This window comes from Triticum urartu, chromosome 5A (assembly GCF_056163025.1).
Source record: "Triticum urartu cultivar PI428250 chromosome 5A, HENAU_Tu73, whole genome shotgun sequence".
In the NCBI taxonomy this organism is placed as follows: Eukaryota; Viridiplantae; Streptophyta; class Magnoliopsida; order Poales; family Poaceae; genus Triticum; species Triticum urartu.
In genome coordinates, this window is record NC_141877.1 from 385,355,485 (window position 1) to 385,374,178 (window position 18,694).

At 47.3% G+C, this 18,694-nt stretch overlaps 1 protein-coding gene and 1 non-coding gene across 3 annotated transcripts; one reads left to right on the plus strand and one right to left on the minus strand.

The window, feature by feature from the left end:
* Window positions 1-9,872: 9,872 nt before the first annotated feature.
* On the minus strand, window positions 9,873-12,375 carry LOC147971493 (uncharacterized). 2 transcript variants are annotated; one of them, XM_087522787.1, is made up of 2 exons: window positions 12,232-12,375; window positions 9,873-10,807 (listed from the first exon to the last, which is right to left on the minus strand). In XM_087522787.1, exons 1-2 carry the CDS (start codon window positions 12,269-12,271, stop codon window positions 9,873-9,875), a joined length of 975 nt encoding a protein of 324 aa, XP_087378913.1. In that variant the 5' UTR covers window positions 12,272-12,375. The 2 variants fall into 2 exon arrangements, with proteins under 2 accessions (XP_087378913.1, XP_087378914.1); XM_087522788.1 differs by having other exon boundaries at window positions 9,873-10,509; window positions 12,228-12,375.
* A 1,096-nt stretch (window positions 12,376-13,471) lies between these two features.
* Window positions 13,472-13,544, plus strand: TRNAF-GAA (transfer RNA phenylalanine (anticodon GAA)). The gene has a single exon. It is a non-coding gene; the product is annotated as a tRNA-Phe (tRNA).
* Window positions 13,545-18,694: the final 5,150 nt, after the last annotated feature.

The following is an 18,694-nucleotide window of genomic DNA, read 5'->3' on the forward strand; positions in this document are numbered from 1 at the left end:
GGTAGGGCATGGCCCCCACCCTCGTGAACGGTGGGTGGCCCCCCTCTGGTACTTCTTTCACCCAATATTTTTTATATATTCTGAAATGTGCTCCCGTGAATTTTCATGACTTTTGGAGATGTGCAGAACAGGTCTCTAATATTTGCTCCTTTTCCAGCCCAGAATTCCAGCTGCCGGCATTCCCCCTCTTCATGTAAACCTTGTAAAATAAGAGAGAATAGGCATAAGTATTGTGACATAATGTGTAATAACAACCCATAATGCAATAAAAATATGGATACAAAAGCATGATGCAAAATGGACGTATCAGTCGCCCACCTCGAAGGAGCACTCTGAGCGATGCTGATCCGCCTGTTTCTTGAAGCAATGTTGGGCGTAAAGAATTTGCTCTCGCAGACACGCCGTGTGCAGTCCCCAGTCCCAGGGCTCGCCGTCGATCATGGGCACCGTCTTGTCGTCCCAGAGAGTCATGGCGCCCAGGTTGGGTTCAACGCCATATAGAGCTTTGAAGGGGGTGCATTTGATCGAGGAGTGGAACGACGAGTTGTACCAGAATTCTGCTGTAGGTAGCCAGCAGCGCCATTGCCGGGGCGAGTCGTGCACTGCGCAACGCAAGTACATCTCCATGCACTGGTTGACGCGTTCACTCTGGCCATCCGTCTGGGGGTGGCAGGCAGTGGAGAAGTGTAACTTGGTGCCCGCGCTGGCGAAGAGTTCGCGCCAGAGTGCGCTGGTGAAGACGCGATCGCGGTCCGAGACAATAGAGCTGGGGATGCCGTGCAGCTTGATGATCTGATCCCAAAAGACCTTGGAGACCCGAGGAGCCTTGAATGGGTTTCGAAGCGGAATGAAGTGCACTGATTTGGTCAGCCTGTCCACGACCACCATGATGGAATCAAAGCCCTCCGAAGATGGTAATCCTTCCACGAAATCCATGGTGAGGTCGCGCCAGGGAGCCATTGGCACGGGCAGGGGCGTGAGCGTGCCCGCCAGCTTGGATTGCTTGTGTTTGGCATGTTGACACATGGGGCACTGCCGCACGTAGTCGGAGACGTCGGTCTTCAATCCGTCCCAGACGAAAAGTTTCTTGATGCGCTGGTAGGTGGCTGTAACGCCGGAGTGACCACCGAGCATGCTGTCGTGCAGAGCACTGATGATCTTGGTGCGCAGAGTCGTGTTCTTGCCGATCCACAAGCGCTCCTGCTTGCGGATGAGCCCCTTGTAGAGCTTGTAGCCGTCGTCGTCGGGGTTGTGGATCGCGAGGCGCGCCAGGCGATCCTGCGCATCGGTGTTCGTGGCATAAGAGTTGGCCACCTCTTGCACCCATGCTGGCTGGCAGATGGAGAGCGCGTTGAGATTCAGGGTCGCGCCCACTAGAGAGAGAGCGTCCGCAGCTCCATTTTCACTACCGCGTCGGTAGCAAAACTTGAATTGAAGTCCCACCAGCTTGGCCATGGCCTTGCATTGCAAGTCGGTGGCGAGCTGCTGATCTTGCAAGTTGCAGAGACTTTTCTGATCCGTGACAATGGTGAAGGGGCCCCTCTGCAAGTACGCGCGCCATTTCTCGACGGCCACCATGACGGTGATGAACTCCTCATACGCCGACAGCTTCTGATTGCGCACGCCCAAGGCATTGCTGAGAAACGCCACCGGGTGTCCTTCCCGTGCCAGCACCGCGCCAACGCCGTTGTCGCACGCGTCCGTCTCGATCACGAACGGGCGTGTGAAATCTGGGAGCGCAAGCACAGGCACAGTCACCATTGCGCGCTTGAAGAGATCGAACACCACCTGCGCTTTCTCTGTCCACTCGAAGCCCTTCTTGGTGAGCAAACTTGTGAGCGGCTTGGCGATGATGCCGCAGTGTGCAGTGAACTTGCGGTAGTAGCCGGTGAGGCCGAGGAAGCCGTGGAGCTCGGTGGCCGTTGAAGGAGTCAGCCATGCCACCATAGCGTGTGTCTTCACCGGGTCTGTGGCGACGCCGTCCTTGGAAATGATGTGGCCGAGGTAGGAGATGCCGTCTTGAGCGAAAGAGCACTTGGACTGCTTGGCGTACAGTTGGTGCTCGCGAAGCAGAGCAAGCATGAGATGAAGATGCTCCAGGTGCTCCTCCAGAGTTTCGCTGAAGATCAAAATGTCATCCAAAAATATGATCATGAACTTACGCACGTACTTGGCGAAGATTGCATTCATCAGGCACTGGAACATTGCCGGTGCGTTCGTCAGCCCGAATGGCATGACCTTGAAGTGAAAGTGGCCATGGTGTGTCTTGAACGCCGTCTTCTCTTCGTCGCCCGTGCACATGCATATTTGGTGGTACCCAGCGCGGAGGTCTAGCTTGGAGAAGAAGGCCGCTCCAGCTAGCTCGTCGAGCAATTTGTCCACGATGGGCAGGGGAAATTTGTTCTTGACCATGGCGTCGTTGAGCCGGCGATAGTCGATGCAAAAGCGCCAGGTGCCGTCCTTCTTCTTGACGAGCAGCACGGGTGCAGCGAACGGGCTCATACTGTGCTCAATGACACCCGACTGGAGCATCTCGTGGACTTGGCGCTCGATCTCGTCCTTCTACAGGGGCGAGTAGCGGTACATGCGCGAGTTGGCGGGGCGCACATCGTCCACCAGGGTGATGGCGTGATCATAGCAGTGGTGAGGAGGCAGGCCCTTGGGTTTGGCGAACACGTCGGTGAAGTCCGTCAGAACGCTCTGACCACTTGGTGGAATTTTGGTTGCGGGTGGCTCGAGTGCGCAGGGCTAATCCAGCATGGCCATGTACCAAATGTCGTTGCCGGCTTGACATTTGCACAATTTCTCTGGCTTGATCTCCTCCACCTGCTCGTGCTGCTTCGGTTGAACACCTTGCAGGGTGATCATGGCGCCGTGGTGCTCGAAGGTCAGCGTCTTGTCGAGCCAGTGGCAACTCATCGGACTGAACTGCTCCAACCAGTCCATGCCGAGCACGCCGTCGTAAGCTCCCAACTCCAGTTGACGCGTATCTGTGGTGAAGGTGTGGCCTTAATCCACCAGTTCAACCCTTGCACCATGCTGTTGCAGGTCATGCGCTCGCCGTTGGCCACATGGACCTCCACCGCGGGCATAGGAATAGTTGGAGCATGCACGCGCTCGGCGAACGCCTTGGAGACGAAGCTGTGCATGCTCCCTGAGTCCACCAAAAGGAAAGTGACTTGATTGCCGACGAGCACACGCAGACGAATGGTGCACGACGACTTGGTGCCGGCGACCACATGGGTGGAGAGCATGCAACAATCGGGCGCAGGGTCTTGATCAGCTGGTGCATCGAGCAGGTCCAGGGTGTGCACCGCATCGTCACTAAGCACTTCTCCATAGTTGCTGACTTGAATCGTGAGCAGTTGCGTGGCCGTCTTGCATCGGTGGTCGCGGGAGTAGCGCTCACCGCATTTGAAGCAGAGCCCGTTGGCGCATCGGTGCTCTCGCAGTTGCTGCTCGCGCGCCAGGTCATCATTGGGGGTGGCCGCGCCGCCTGGCCATGGCGCCCCCACGGTGCAGGGAGGAAGTGGCAGCGGCGGCGGTGGTGGTGGTGGTCGCCCTGCCGGAATGATCCGTGCTCGAGCATGTTGCGTGCCCGCCTCTTCTTCTATGATCCGGGCCAACACCGCTGCACGCGTGATGCTTGACGGCTCCTGAAGGCGGACCGCAGCCGGCAGATCGTCGCGCAAGCCCAACAGGAATTGGGTGATGAACAGCTTGGGGTTGAGCGACGCATCGAGGGCGAGAAGGTGATACATGTGGGTCTCGAACCCCGTCCTATACTCGGAGACGGTGCCGGTTTGGCGAAGTTGCAGCAGTTTATGCATTTCCATCTCAAATTCGTCTGGTGCGAATTCGTTGATGATGGCCGCGGCGAACTCCTCCCACGTCGGCAAGCGATGTGTTTGTCGGTACGCCTGGTACCAGTGCGCGGCGTGGCTGTCGATGTAGAGCAAGGCCGTGGTCACCCAGATATGCGGAGGAACGCGATAGAGGTCGAAGTAGGTGATGCAGCGGTCGATCCAAAGGCTGGGTGCGTCGCCGTCGAAGTGCGGAAAGTCGTGCTTCGGCGGCTTGACCGTGTACTCCTCGCGCTGCCTGGTGCATGCGTCGCGGCCCGCCATGAACGCATTCGTCTTCCCCACGCCCACGTACGACAGTGTGTGCTGCGTGGGTAGCAGAGGTGGGTCGTTGTTAGCGAGGCGGACGGCTGGGCCTTGAGGATGAGATCCGCAGATGTGCTCCAGCGACATCATCGCAGAGGCCTGGGTGTCGCTGTCGTGGTGGTCGGCGGTGTGCGCTAGGTGGCGCTTTGCTGCTGACGGCGAAGGTGGGAGCTCGCGCTGCTGCCAAACCTCGTCGACGTCATCTTGGGTGAGGTCCAGCTTCTTGCGGATGTGCGCCAGATCTGCGGAGACTTGCGTATTGAACGCGATCTGGGCCTCGCGCTGCTTGTTGCCCGCAAGCGTGGTCTCATCGAAGCGCTTCAAGAGCGCCTGCAGCATGCTTTTGAGCTCTCCCGTGGATCCGACATGGCAGAAATGATGTGGCGAGTTTGAGCAGAAGGTTTGCTGGGAGGCACCGTCGCCCTCGCTCCAAATCAGGCCAACCCTGCTGGGGATTTCGAGCAGATCTCGCCGGAGCAAGACTGCACCCGCAGCGGTGGATGTTCCGGCTAGATCGAGAGGATTTGAGGGGCAACGCAAAAAAATTTGGGTGGGCAAAACCTAGCTCTGATTACCAATTGTCACGAACTCATCATCGCAAGAGGGGATCGGAGAGGGGAAGGGGATGAGATCGAGACTTGGGGAAGAGGATTCTTTCCGAGGGAGGAGGTACAGGTTAGGTGAGAAAGGTTCAGAGAATCATCATACACAACACACCCACGCCTACTGGCTCCAGCTGGCTAAATAGCCAAGCCACACTTGGCAACTTGCCTTACAGGTGGGTCCTTGCTCGCAGGCAGCGGGGCCCATCGAATCACGCGTCCACCGCATCAGCTCCTGGTGATGTCGGTGTGGCAAACTGTTCGGCTTTAGGGTGCTTTTGCTCCAGGGGACTCGTGTTGGATCACCCCGCTTTAGGAGGCTGGATTTGATAATGTTGTTCTAGATGTTCAGTAGCTTGATGGGCACCAGGGTAGGGTGCCTGTTATCTTACCTGGCTTTTACTTTTGCTGCACTTGACTGACATTCCTTTTTCTTAAAGGAAATATATCATTTCATTAAAATTCAGGCACAACAAGATCGCTGGCTAATAAGTTTACAATACTGCTAGGGACATCATCCACCCAAAAGCAATCCTAGGACTCATTTCTCACCCCGACCTGGGAAAGTTCATGCGCTATGGTGTAACATACACGACTACTAAAAGAGAACTTGAAAGACTCAAAATTTGAAACACTTATCACCAGTACGCCGATCTTTGCCATATCAAACCCCTTGTTGTTCAACGCTTTCACAAGATTGGGAGCATCAGACTCTCAAAATTAATTTGGTTTGCGCCAAGTCTGATAGCCCCATCAATAGCAGCAAGGCACACCACTGCTTCAGAATGAAGTAAATCTCTCAGGTGCATAGATATTCCCGTGCCAGCAGCAGCAAAATCATCTCTGAGGACTAGAAACTGGCTCCCCTGTGTTGGCTTTCTTGCTGACATCCCACCACTCCCACACAAGATAAGAGCCCTCAGCTGGGAGGCACTATCAGCTTTCCACAATTCACCAAGCATCTCATGGGAAGAGTTGTGCTTAACCAAGATTTCCCTAAGATGACCCAACACCAGCCTGCTCCGACATTCTTTTACCTTACATTTGAGGAAAATGTGTCCGCCGTCTCATTCAACCGATGACACACTGGGCAGGCTGTGTCCAGTTCCACGCCCAACCTCTGAATCTTCATCCTGTTTGCCAAACTGTTGTGAGCAAGGCGCCACACAAACATTTTGAACTTATTGGGACCCCACAACTTCTGAATTTTCTTACAGTTGAAATTTCCAGTGCTGCTCCCTTTTGTTTCCACGGGGGTAGCCATTGATCCTATTTACAGGGTAAAAGTTACTTCCCATCATTGGAATATTTTGCTTGTGTTTTGTGGGAAAAGTGTGAATATCTTGAATGAGGGCAAAAATGGATTTCCTGGATAAAACGATGGAACTAATGTAAATTTCAGAGTAGTGATGTTGAAATCAGTTGATGAGGACAGACTGTTAGATCCTTTGGATTGGATAGGTTAGATCATTCCGGTGAACCTACCTTCTGCTTGTCCAGATGAACTCGATCCAGCGCCGGCCATGGTGAAATAGGGGCCAGTGATGGCAGAAAGATGGCGGCGGTGGTGTGCTTCCCGTGAGCACCGCGCTAACCCTAGATCGGTAGGGATTGTAGGTGGGGATTGTGGCAGCGATTAACCTCGTAAGTCATGCCCCAACCCCCACCTCTATTTATATATAGCGCGGGTCACAAGGGCCCACAAACCATGGTTTGGTTGGGCGCCCCCCATCAGGGCGCGAGTCAGGGGCTCGTTCGACCTGTTGGGTTCGAACGGGAGAGAGATCAACCTAACATTCTCCCTCTTGATCTCAACTTTACTTTTAACCTTATACTTTCTATTTTATTTGTTTCATCACATATTGGTACATAGAGCATGTTTCATCGTCACAGCTCAATTTCCTATAGAATCATTCAGCTACAACATACATTTTGTTCAGAAACAAATTCTGTTGCTTTTGGGCCTATCCAGGAATCATAAGGCTTTCCCTTAAACCCATGCCGGCTAAGTGTTCCTTGAACACATTGGGTGGTAAGCCTTTCGTTAGCGGATCCACAAGCATATCCTTTGTCCTTATATGCTCGAGACTTATAGTTTGATCCTGTATTTTATCTTTCACAACATAATACCTTATCTCTATTGTTTTGGCAGCATTACTCAACTTGTTGTTGTGAGCATAGAATACTGTGGGTTGGTTGTCACCGTACATCTTTAGTGGTTTGTGAATACAATCTACCACTTTCAAGTCGGGTACAAATTTCTTTAGTCGTATCGCCTACCCTGTGGCTTCGAAGCATGCTATGAATTCTGCATACATCGTGGATGATGCAACTATCGACTATTTGGAGCTTTTCCACGAAATAGCTCCCCAGCGAGAGTGAAGACGTATCCTGACGTGGATTTTCTATCATCTCTCCCCCCCCCCGCAAAATCTGCGTCTGAATACCCTTTTATCTCCAGGGAATCACTTCTCCTGTATATTAGCATGTAGTCCTTAGTGCCTTGCGCATAACACAATGCTTTCTTTACCATCTTCCAGTGCTCCATACCTGGATTCTCTTGATATCTACCGAGTACCCCGGTGATAAAAGCTAAGTCAGGGTGAGTGCACACTTGTGCATACTGTAAGCTGCCAACTGCCAAAGCATATGGTACTGCTTTCATTTGATCGATCTCGTACTGGTTCTTGGGACATTGGATTTTCCCAAAACTATCGCCCTTGACTATTGGAGAAGGTGTGGCTTTACTCGCATGCATATTATACCTTTTAAGAACCTTTTCTATATATGCTTTCTGCGATAGTCCTAAGACTCCATTCTTCCTATCTCGGTGAATTTCTATGCCCAAAACATATGATGCTTCACCAAGATCTGTTATGTCAAAATTTGAGGATAAGAACTTCTTTGTTTCTTGTACTAGACTAACATCACTACTAGCAAGCAAGATATCATCCACATAGAAGATTAGGAAAATATATTTCCCATTTTTAAACTTTGCATAAATGCAGTTATCCTCAATATTTTCTTTAAATCGTTTGATTAAACTTTAAATACCACTGTCTAGAGGCTTGCTTTAATCCATAAATGGATTTCTTCAAGCGGCATCCCATATTTTCCTTGACTTCCATGATAAAACCCTTAGGCTGTTTCATGTAGACATTTTCTTTTAAATCACCATTCAGAAATTTTGTCTTAACATCCATTTGATGTAACTCTAAATCAAAATGAGCAACTAATGCCATTATGATTCTGAAGGAATACTTACATGAGACTGGAGAAAATGTCTCATTGTAATCTATCCCTTCTCTTTGTGTAAATCCTTTTGCCACGAGTCGTGCTTTATACTTTTCTACATTCCCTTTAGAGTCATACTTAATTTTGTAGACCCATTTGCAGCCTACTGTTTTGGCTCCTTTAGGAATTTCCTCTAAGTCCCAAACATCTTTGGAACTCATCGATTTCATCTCGTCTTCCATTGCCTTCATCCACTTCGATGAATGAGGGCTTCTCATGGCTTCTTCATATGAAGTGGGATATTTTTCCATATGAACCATTTCTGTGTTATAAACTTCAAAGTCAGTAGAAATAGCTGACTTTCTTGGTCTTGTAGACCTTCTAAGGGCCTCACTTTCTGGCACATTTTGTGCCTCAACTTCTAGCACTTCTTCTAAAATTTGTTGTTGCACCTCCCTTTCATGCTCAACAACGGGTTCAGTCGGCTCCTGACGGACAGGTTCCGGGTCTACTCCCATAGTTGTCATGGATAGTGTTGCAACTGGTAGTGAGAAAAATGGCTCCTGAATCATCGGATTAGGTGCATGCACCCACTTCTCCTCAAGATCAATTTTCCGAGCTACCAAGCTCCCCCTCATCATTTCATCCTCTAAGAAGACTGCATGTCTTGTTTCTACAAACTTTGTATATCTGTCTGGGCAGTAGAAACGAAAACCTTTTGATCTATCTGGTTAGCCAATGAAGCGGCAACTTACTATTTTGGGATGTAACTTTGCAATGTTTGGGTTAAACAGTTTGGCCTCAGTAGGGCACCCCCACACCCTGAAATGTTGTAGGGAGGGCATCCTTCCTGTCCATAGCTCGTACGGTGTTTTGGGCACCGACTTGCTTGGTACTCTATTGAGAATGTGAATGGCGGTTTTAAGCGCCTCCATCCATAATCCCAATGGCAAGTTGGAATAACTCATCATGCTGCGCACCATATCCATAAGTGTACGGTTGTGCCTTTCAGCTACTCCATTTTGCTGAGGCTCGCCCGACATTGAATACTGGGCTACTATGCTAGTCTCTTGCAAGAACTTCGCAAAAGGTCCAGGGACTTTGCCATATGGAGTGTGCCAACCGTAGTACTCTCCCCCACGGTCGGACCTTACTATCTTTATTCTTTTATCATGTTGATTTTCAACTTCAGCTTTGAATATTTTAAATTTATCCAACGCTTCAGATCTTTCTTTGATTGGATAAATATAACCATAGCGAGAGTAATCATTTGTGAATGTTATGAACAAGTCATATCCATCCACACTTTTCACAGGAAATGGTCCACAAATGTCAGTGTGGATGATTTCTAGTGTGCTTGTGCTATGGATTGCACCTTTTTTTGATTTGTTTTATATACTTTCCTTTAATGCAATCTACGCATTGTTCTAAGTCTGAGAATTCTAACGGAGGAAGAATTTCACTTTTGACTAACCTTTCTATTCTCCCCTTCGAAATATGGCCCAAGCGACAGTGCCATAATTTCGATGAGTCGAATGTTCTCTTTCTTTTCTTTTGTTCTTTATTCGACGCGGAAACATGTACTTTCACATTGCGAACGGAATAAACTTTTTCACGAAGTGATAACAAATAAAGCTCATCATGTAGTAAAGCATCACCCACATAAGCATTATTATACCATATGGCACACTTGCCGTGTCGAAAATAACACTCATAATTTTCTTTGTCCAAACATGAAACACTAATTAAGTTTCTATTACATGAAGGAACATAAAGAAAATCTCTAAGTAGAAGCTTGAATCCATCAGCTAACTCCAAGGAGATGTCGCCGACAACTTCAACTTCCGCTTGAATTCCATTTGCTACTTCAATTCCTCTTTCTCTTCTTAGCGTAGTCCGGGTCGAATGGAATCCCTTGCTTTGCGATTAAGGACTTCAGCCAAACAGGGCAGTCTTTCTTGTAATGCCCGGTCTTCTTACAGTGGAGACAAGTGTCTTTATCCACTGGGAAAGGCTGTTGCTGAAGCTGATGCTGATAGGGAGCTTTTCCTTGGGGCTTTGAAGGAGAACTTTTGTTGTTTTGATTGTAATTCTTTTTCTTTTGATCCTTCACATAGTTGAGTGAACCACCATGTGAGGCTTTGAGTCTGTCCTCTTCTTGGACACACATTGCTATTGTCTTTTCAATGTCCCATGTTCCAGGTGACATACTGTAGTTCACAACAAAAGTTTCAAACTCCTTTGGCAGTGAAGCCATGACCAGGTGGACCAGGAGCTTTGTTTTGATCTCCAAATCCTCATCCATGGTCTTTAGCTTTGCTGCCATATTGCTCATCCTAAGGATGTGCTCTCTTATTCCATGACTACAACCTGTGTAGCGTTCTGTCACCAGTTGTTCTAACACATGGGTGGCATATATCTTTGAAGAGCCAGTGAACCGACTCTTTATCTTTGTAAGCAACTTCCCTGCGGAAGTGCACTCTGCAATGGAGCCCACAATGATGCTCTCACTTGTATTCTTTATAAATGCCATGCACTTTTTGTTTGCATTGGCCCACTTTTGGTTTTCTATGATGTATGACATCTCCAAAGGAGCATAATCTCCCCTCTTTTTAGCCCACGTAGCACAATCATCAGTGGCCTTTCTTACTGGTTCTGTAGGTCTGAGCGGCTGTGGTTCATCCAGAACCCAGTCCAGATCAGCATAGACAAATGCCAGTTCAACTTTCTTCCTCCACTCAGTGTGATTGTCACCTCTGAGTGTCGGAACATTTTTTAGGCAACTCATCAAGTGAAAGCCTCCTGAAATCACAATTTAAGTGACATCAGTATAACAATCATATGCATTAATCTAATGTTGGTCAAAATAAACATACAATTGTCTATGCAATTAAATCTATATTATCGTTGGGCAAAATATTAGAAATAAATGCACCTTTAAATTTCAATAATAAAACATGATCATGTTATTAATAACATTGGTCATAAAACTAACATATTCATATTCATTCTAATAATCACTTTAACATGCTCTTAAAAACATAATTCTATCTAAACTTTTATTTTCTTTGTAAAAGAGCACTATTAATTACTTACGCAGCGGAAAAACATGAATAAAAATCATGAACTTTTTATTATTTATAGAAACTTTTCTTTGACCAAATAAAAATTCATGAACTTTATTATTTTCTTTTTAAAATTCATGAACATTTCATTTTCTGGTTACTTTTATATTTTCTAAAACAAAAATAGCAATAGTGAAGCCTAGCGCACGCGGCCCACAGCGGAAAAGGAACGGCCCACGGCCTGTCTACTACGCACCGCGGCGCGGCAGCCGGCCTGGGCGGCCCGCAGCTGCAATTTCAGCCCAGCATGCGGCTGCGCCCGCCTCTACTTTTGGCCCGGCAGCCTAGCGGGTTCTAGGGTTTACTTGTGGCCGTTGGATCAGATCCGACGGTCCAGCGCGCCGATCGTTGGATCAAGACCAGCTAGTGACGCAGCCACGGCGAAACCCTCGCTCCTTTCCCCCTGCTCGCCGCTCTCATTGTCTCTCGCGCCTGGAGCGAGTGCGGCCACCAACGGCGGGCAGTCCGGCCGCCGGCGACGGGGTCGAAGACCACCGCGCCGCACGTGCCTCGTGCTCGCTTCTCTTTCATCCCGTTCCCCCTCTCTTTTCTTCTTATTTCTTCCTGTTGCAGAGTGGGCGGGGCCCGTGATCCAATCTTTCCCTGCAGCGGTAGTCGACGGGGCGGCTCTGTGAGCTAGCGACAGTTGCTGATGGCCCGTCTGCGCCACGTGCCGCACTCTCCTCCCCCGCGAACTTTCTCCACCACTAGCGCCTCCTCTGTCCGATGCGGACGACAATTGTGGCGGAGCTTTCGGACGGCGGCGCCGTGGCCTTCCCCCTCGCCGGCTGCGCGTCCACCTCTCGGTGAGCGCGTCGCCGTCGAGCGGTTTGGTCGCGGTGCCCTTTGCCCCTCATGGGGTGGTGTTATTCTTCCCCGCACCTCGGCTTGCCGATGCGTGTGGGGATTGAGAGGAACGGCGCGACCGGAGCGGCGGCGCAACTTTTTTTTTTTGAGATTTCTTTGCCCTGTCTAGGGCTCTTGGGGGAGGGGATTTCTTTCTGTGATTTCTTTTCTACCGAAGATCTTAGCCTTGCATGGCTCTAATACCATTGTTAGATCCTTTGGATCGGATAGGTTAGATCATTCCGGTGAACCTACCTTCTGCTTGTCCAGATGAACTCGATCCAGCGCCGGCCATGGTGAAGTAGGGGCCGGTGATGGCAGAGAGATGGCGGCGGTGGTGTGCTTCCCGTGAGCACCGCGCTAACCCTAGATCGGTAGGGATTGTAGGTGGGGATTGTGGCAGCGATTAACCTCGTAAGTCGTGCCCCGACCCCCACCTGGTTTGGTTGGGCGCCCCCGATCAGGGCACGAGTCAGGGGCCCGTCCGACCCGTTGGGTTCGAGAGAGATCAACCTAACACAGACTTGTTTCACATGGTGTTGTTTGGTTTAGGCCAGGGTTATGCTCTTATTTGGACCAGCACATGCAGAAGCAGGTGTCATTTTGTAATGGAAGTAAGTTGTCTTCTTTGAATACTAGTGTATGTGAGTGAGTGCTAAAGGGATTTGAAATGTGACTTGTTCTTGACATAAATGCCATTTTCGTCTCCATTGGAGACTGATGGATTCTATTCTCTTCCTCATCAACTTGGGTAAAGCTTTTTTTTAAGGAGGGTCACGCCCGGCCTCTGCATCAGAATGATGCTGGCAGCCATACCATTCTTCCTCATCAACTTGTGTGAAGCAGACCATACCATTCGCGAAGAAGGAAACTGCGGCATCCTTTGTGGACTTAACTCTTTAGAGATTCTGGTATACTCCTATTTGAAGATGAATTCTGGTACTAGGATCTAGTTTGAAGAATTTTTCTACTCCCTCTGATCTAAAATTGTACTAGGGCTGCGACAATTAATTTGGATTGGAGGGGGTATTACCTTTTGTGAGCTTAAAGTGACTCTACTACTTCTTCATAGCCATCAAACTAACTTTTAATCTCAAGAATCAGTGCTGACGGAAGTACACGGGCCATTGCTTTAAGTGCGCAATCCCATGGGGTGGTGATTGGAAAGTGAAAGGCTATGGGGACAGGAAATTCTTAGCTCAATTCCCATCTCTCGCTACGCTTAGCAAAATGACTGAATATCCTTAGTTTGGTCTGAAGGGAACCAATGTGAGTGTGAAGGTTGTTGAGTGGAATTCGGCTTCTATGGCTAAGTTTAAATTGTTCTGTGTGTGGGTAAGAATTTACGGGATACCGGAATCTCTGCTGCATAGGGACGGTTTTGAGGAAATTGCATCTTTGCTGAGCACTGTGCAGGATGTAGACATATAAGAGTACAGAAAGTCGGACTGGTGTGATGAGTTTTAAGATGTTTATGAGATGAAAATTTCACACAGCGGGGATAGCTCAGTTGGGAGAGCGTCAGACTGAAGATCTGAAGGTCGCGTGTTCGATCCACGCTCACCGCAAACCAACTTCTTTTGCTTTTACGGCCTAATATTTTCTTCAGGCAGGTTCAGTAGCACTATTTGCTAAGCGAGGGAGCTAAACTAGCTTAAACTTTTAACAGTGGCCGTATTTAATTTGTCTTTTTTCACCTGCTGCCTTGTTGGACATTGTACTATCACTTCTCAATCTGCATGCATATCAAAGGTAGTTTTTTATATTGTACAACATGATACAAAACAATGTCAAAGGTTGTGCTTGCCAGTTTAACTATGTCGAATTGCACGGATGAACACAGACCGTGGGCAGAATTCGAGATCAACATCACAACAGATGCAAGAGCAATCTACCAGGCAGCGGTGCACACAACTATTGGCAATGGCAACACGACCCTATTCTGGGAAGACAGATGTCTTCATGGCAACAGAATACAAGATGTGGCACCAAACATCTATGGCATGGTGGCCCTCAGGACAAGGGCCTCACGAACAGTACGACAAGCCCTTCATGAAAATACATGGACAATGGACGTTGGGCCTAATCTTGGCCTAGCTAACATTGAGGAATACATACATCTTTGGGGAAGAGTGACAGAGGTGGAACTAAATGACGAGAGGGAAGACAACATCTGCTGGGCCTGGGAAGCCAATGGATCCTACTCGATTCGATCTGCGTACGCGGCACGTTTCATAGGACGAGAGGTGGCAGCATATGCGGATTTTGTATGGAAGCAAAAGGCGCCCCTACAGTGTCGTTTCTTTGCGTGGTTGGCGATGCGAAACCGCTGCTGGACTTCGGACTGCTTGGCTCGACGAGGTCTCCCACATCAAGCCACGTTCCCCTTCTGCAACCAACAGATTGAAACAATCAACCACATACTCCTCACTTGCGTTTTCATGAGGACATTATGGCTATGGATTTGGAGTGCACTTGATGAGCCGAAACATGCTCCGGGGACTGAAGATGACTTGGTGGAGTGGTGCTCCACACGCATGGTGACACAATGTGCATCTAGAGACTTAAATGCAATCATCACATTAGGTTTGTGGGGGCTGTGAAAACACCGCAACGCTATAGTTTTCAACGGCGAAACACCGTCACTTCTAACGGCACTACATAGCAATGATCGCGAAGGGCGGACGTGGAGATCGGCTGGGCTGCTTAAGCGTGACATGGAGTTATTCTTTAGTGGCCTCAGTAGGCGGGCTAGCGGCGAGTAATTCCTTGTAGCGTGAGTGATTGTGGAGGCTAGAGAGCCTTGTAAATATGTGGTTGTAAAGTTGTGGAGAGTCTCTTCACCCCTTTCTTCTATAATATATGATATGCATACTTGTGCATATTCTAGAAAACTATGTTGAATTGTCATTTTTTACACGTGATTTGCCAAAAACTATTTGTTGTGCTCTGCTAGTTTAACTATAGGATTTTGTCATATTTATACCTGATTGTCAACAATGATTTGTCGTGCTTGCCATTTTAAATATGTCGAGTTGTCAATTTTTTTACATGTAATTGCTAAAAAATGATTTGTTGTGCTTGCCAGTTTTAAATATGTCGAGTTATCATTTTGTACATGCAATTGCCAAAGAATGATTGTTGTGCTTGTCACCTCCACTTTTAATATGATGAGTTGACATTTTTTTTACATGTAATTGCCAAAAAAAGATTTTTTGTGCTTGCCATTTTTGAATATGATGAGTTGTCAATTTTTTACATGTAATTGCCAAAAATGATTTGTTTGTGCTTGCCGGTTTAACTATGTCAAGTTGCCATTTTTTACATGCAATTGGAAAAAAAGTATGGCAATTAAGTTATTTTCTATCAGGCAAGTAAGTGTTTACAAATATGACAAGTGCAATAATATGGCAAGTATGGACCAAAAAAATTGTCAAAACATGTCAATATGAGATCTAGTTTCGAAGATCTCATCGTGAGAAAGTCAATGTAAAAACAGATCATCGATTAATTAACTGTTTTGAAGATAAAACCTTTTGAATTTCAAACATTAGAGGGAAGCATGGTAGAGAGAGGGGGATTTTCCGTCGCATGTCAAAGCTATTGAGAAACAGTATAACTTAGCGAGCTACAGCCTTCCACAGCGATTTGACGTTTTGAACCATCCGATCCACTCGTTTAACGCTGCAGATCGTTCTGTTACACAGCGCACCTTTTCACCGGTCGCCCCGCTCATCCAGGCTTGCCCAACGTTATCGGGCCGCTGCTCCCGAGATCGACTTGGGCGGCTTCTCGGTCGTCAATCAGCTGAGTATTTTGTTTTTTGCATCGAGCGCCACAGGCCCACGAGCATCACCTCCACTTCCCCATCGGCCCAGGTCGTCCCTTCCCATTCTGTCGCTCTATAATGTCCGCCGGCGGCGCCATAATGACGAGGGTCAAGGCCGATGGTATTCCTTCAGTAACAGTCCACCGTAAAGTGCAGGCCTACATTTTGATTCCCCTCTCTCTTTCCTCGAAGTTGATAGTGCTAATCGTGGCTGTTCTCTTTGGTGATTGTTCATGAATCATGGAGGCGGCGACGACGACAAGCGAGAGAGATTTGCTCCGGTGTAGGCGAGCGATTAGTATAAGGAGGAGGCGGCCTAAACGGCTTCGATAAAGAATACTGACTGTAAAGATCTCTGCCTTCTCCGGTCAAATCTGGTCAACAATTCTGGTAAAAAATCTTATATTCTCATTTGGCTGGGGTATGCACATTCATCTTACAATAACTGTTGAAGGAAATCTACATACGTACTAAAGAAGACGAGAGAATATAAATATTCAACATCAGTTTATTGACGCCTCTCCTTAAAGATTGAGGATATAAATCACTTTTGTTTCAACATGCTAGGACTTGACTTCGATCAGTTCATCTTTGTACCCTGTTATACGGACGATTGCTCATGTTGTTTCTTTCTCTTAAGTCATTGATTAATTTTCCTGAGCATTCCAAATGGTTTGTTGACTGATGAATTCAGGCTTGCTAAAACTTTGTTTCTTCTCTGTTACTTTTGTCACTACTGTAATATCACACTAGATCTTAAATTGGATGGTTTAGTCCGTACAAACTATTTGATGTAAGCTGAACTCTCGGGAATGTTACTCAAGCATTAGAGTTGATGTTGATCTTGTGCAAGAATAGAATATGCTAGCCTTTACAAGGTAGAATATTGTATTATTTTTGCTCTATGTATTTCCTTGCATCTTCTTGTAATGACCGGACAAAGAGAAAATGTAAAAATGAAAGCATTTATGTGAGTGTATAGGTTCCAAACTTGATGTAAATATGCGCCACCATCAGTGTCAACACATCAAAATTCAATTAGTTTGAATTTTACCAAATGTTTCCATTGTTCAAGTTTTCTAAATATTTATATAGTAGTTCTTTTCTCTAGATGGACGAGCGCGGCAACGCGCGCCATCATGATCTAGTTTGAAGTATAACACGACTGAGGGACACACTAATTTTGAATTAGCTGGGCCGCCGCTAAGGATGGCAATGGGTTCGGCATAAGGCGGGTAAAACAATACCATACCCATACTTGTGTAGTGAACGGGTACAAAATTTTACCTATACCCGTACCTGACGTGTACCCATATCCATCGGATACCCAACGGGTAGATCAAACAATACACAAGTTATTCACAATTTTACATTCATCGATAGCATATTTGACAAAAAAACATTTGATGTAGACGATGGAATTTCCTGTAATAGTGTGAGGCGGGAGTAGTTGGGTCACCCAGCTCCTTTGCCACTACCGACCCTTGCGCATATGTTGGACCTCTACGGGTAAGGTTTACATGTCCGTATAAATGAATAGAGTATGGGTATATCCACGGGTACAAGGTTATACCCGTGTCCTACCCACGATTTAATGGGTAGTGTATGAGTACTACCCATGAGTATAAAATTGTGCCCATACCCTACCTATGCGGATACAGTATCCGCCGGTACCATACCCATGGGTAAAATTGTCATCCTTAGCCGCCGCACGACAAGACCCAGGTGCGGCGCCGCTACATAGTGGGTCTTTCAGGTTTTCCAAGCCAACACGCATACTTTTTTTTCAAATGAGATGGGTTTCCCTCCTCCCCAACTTATTATAAAAAGCCAAGGAAACAACAATTCAAACTACGACAGTTCACAGGTCACGACTTGCAGTTTGAAAATCAGCTACAACTGCCCTACTTATTACAACTGCATCAGGCGGCAAAATTTTCCACACACCCAGTCATACAGCTACAGCGGAAGAAGTAAAGAGCTTCCTACACTATAGCATCAGGAGGGTGTAGAAGGAGGATCTCACCAAATGATCCTAAGCAATTCTCCTCGCCGATGATCGAGAAGTCTTAGGCACTCGAGGAGCAATGTAGCTTGAGCATCTAAGCAGAGAACTTTCCATTGTCGCACCAGTGAACCCACCACACACTTCATACTTCACCATTTTCGCCTCTGAAAAACAAAATCATTCCGAAGACGCCATAAGCCCCACAAGGTGGCAGATGTAACCAAGTTGACAGCCTCACACTTCTTACGTTTCCAGAAGGATGCAAGCGACTCAAAACCACAAGGAACAGAAATGTGTAAAATCTCAGCCACAATTTCTCACATTTGCTTAGCAACGGCACAATCAAAGAATAAGTGTTGAATAGACTCAGGTTCTAAACAGAACACACAGGACGTGTCAGGTACTACCTGACGCTTAGCTAAGTTATCTCTAGTTAAGTTCTTGCTATAAACAATAAACCACAAGAAAAAAATGAATACTAGGTGGTACTTTAATCTTCCAAATACACATATTCCTTCCTTCCCTACTCCTGGAAGCAATGAATTTGTGCAGAATTATAATTCACACATAGAGGTTAGGCCAAGTGTTGGAGCTCAGGATAGTTCTAGACAGATGAGTGCTAGTAGAAAGGATAAGAGGAATGTTAGTGGAACCTACAAATGACAGTCAACAGGACAGAAAACTGGGTGTTCTAACTCCAACAACAACAGCAACTCCAGCGGGACAGAAAGTCAGACTGGTGAGAGTGAAGCTGGGCGTGAAGAATCCTAAAAGAATTCCTGAAGTATAGAGATTGTGGAAGATCCCTATATATATCACATATATTTTGAGATGGAGGTGATTGTTGAGCAAGGAGGATATCTGAAGGATGGAGTGTTAGT

Coding starts and splice junctions, on each gene's coding strand:
- LOC147971493 (XM_087522787.1), bottom strand. CDS start 12,271: ATGGCCGGCGCTGGATCGAGTTCATCTGGACAAGCAGAAG. Junction 10,808..12,231: donor TTCATCTGGACAAGCAGAAG/GTAGGTTCACCG, acceptor TTGTGATTTCAG/GAGGCTTTCACTTGATGAGT.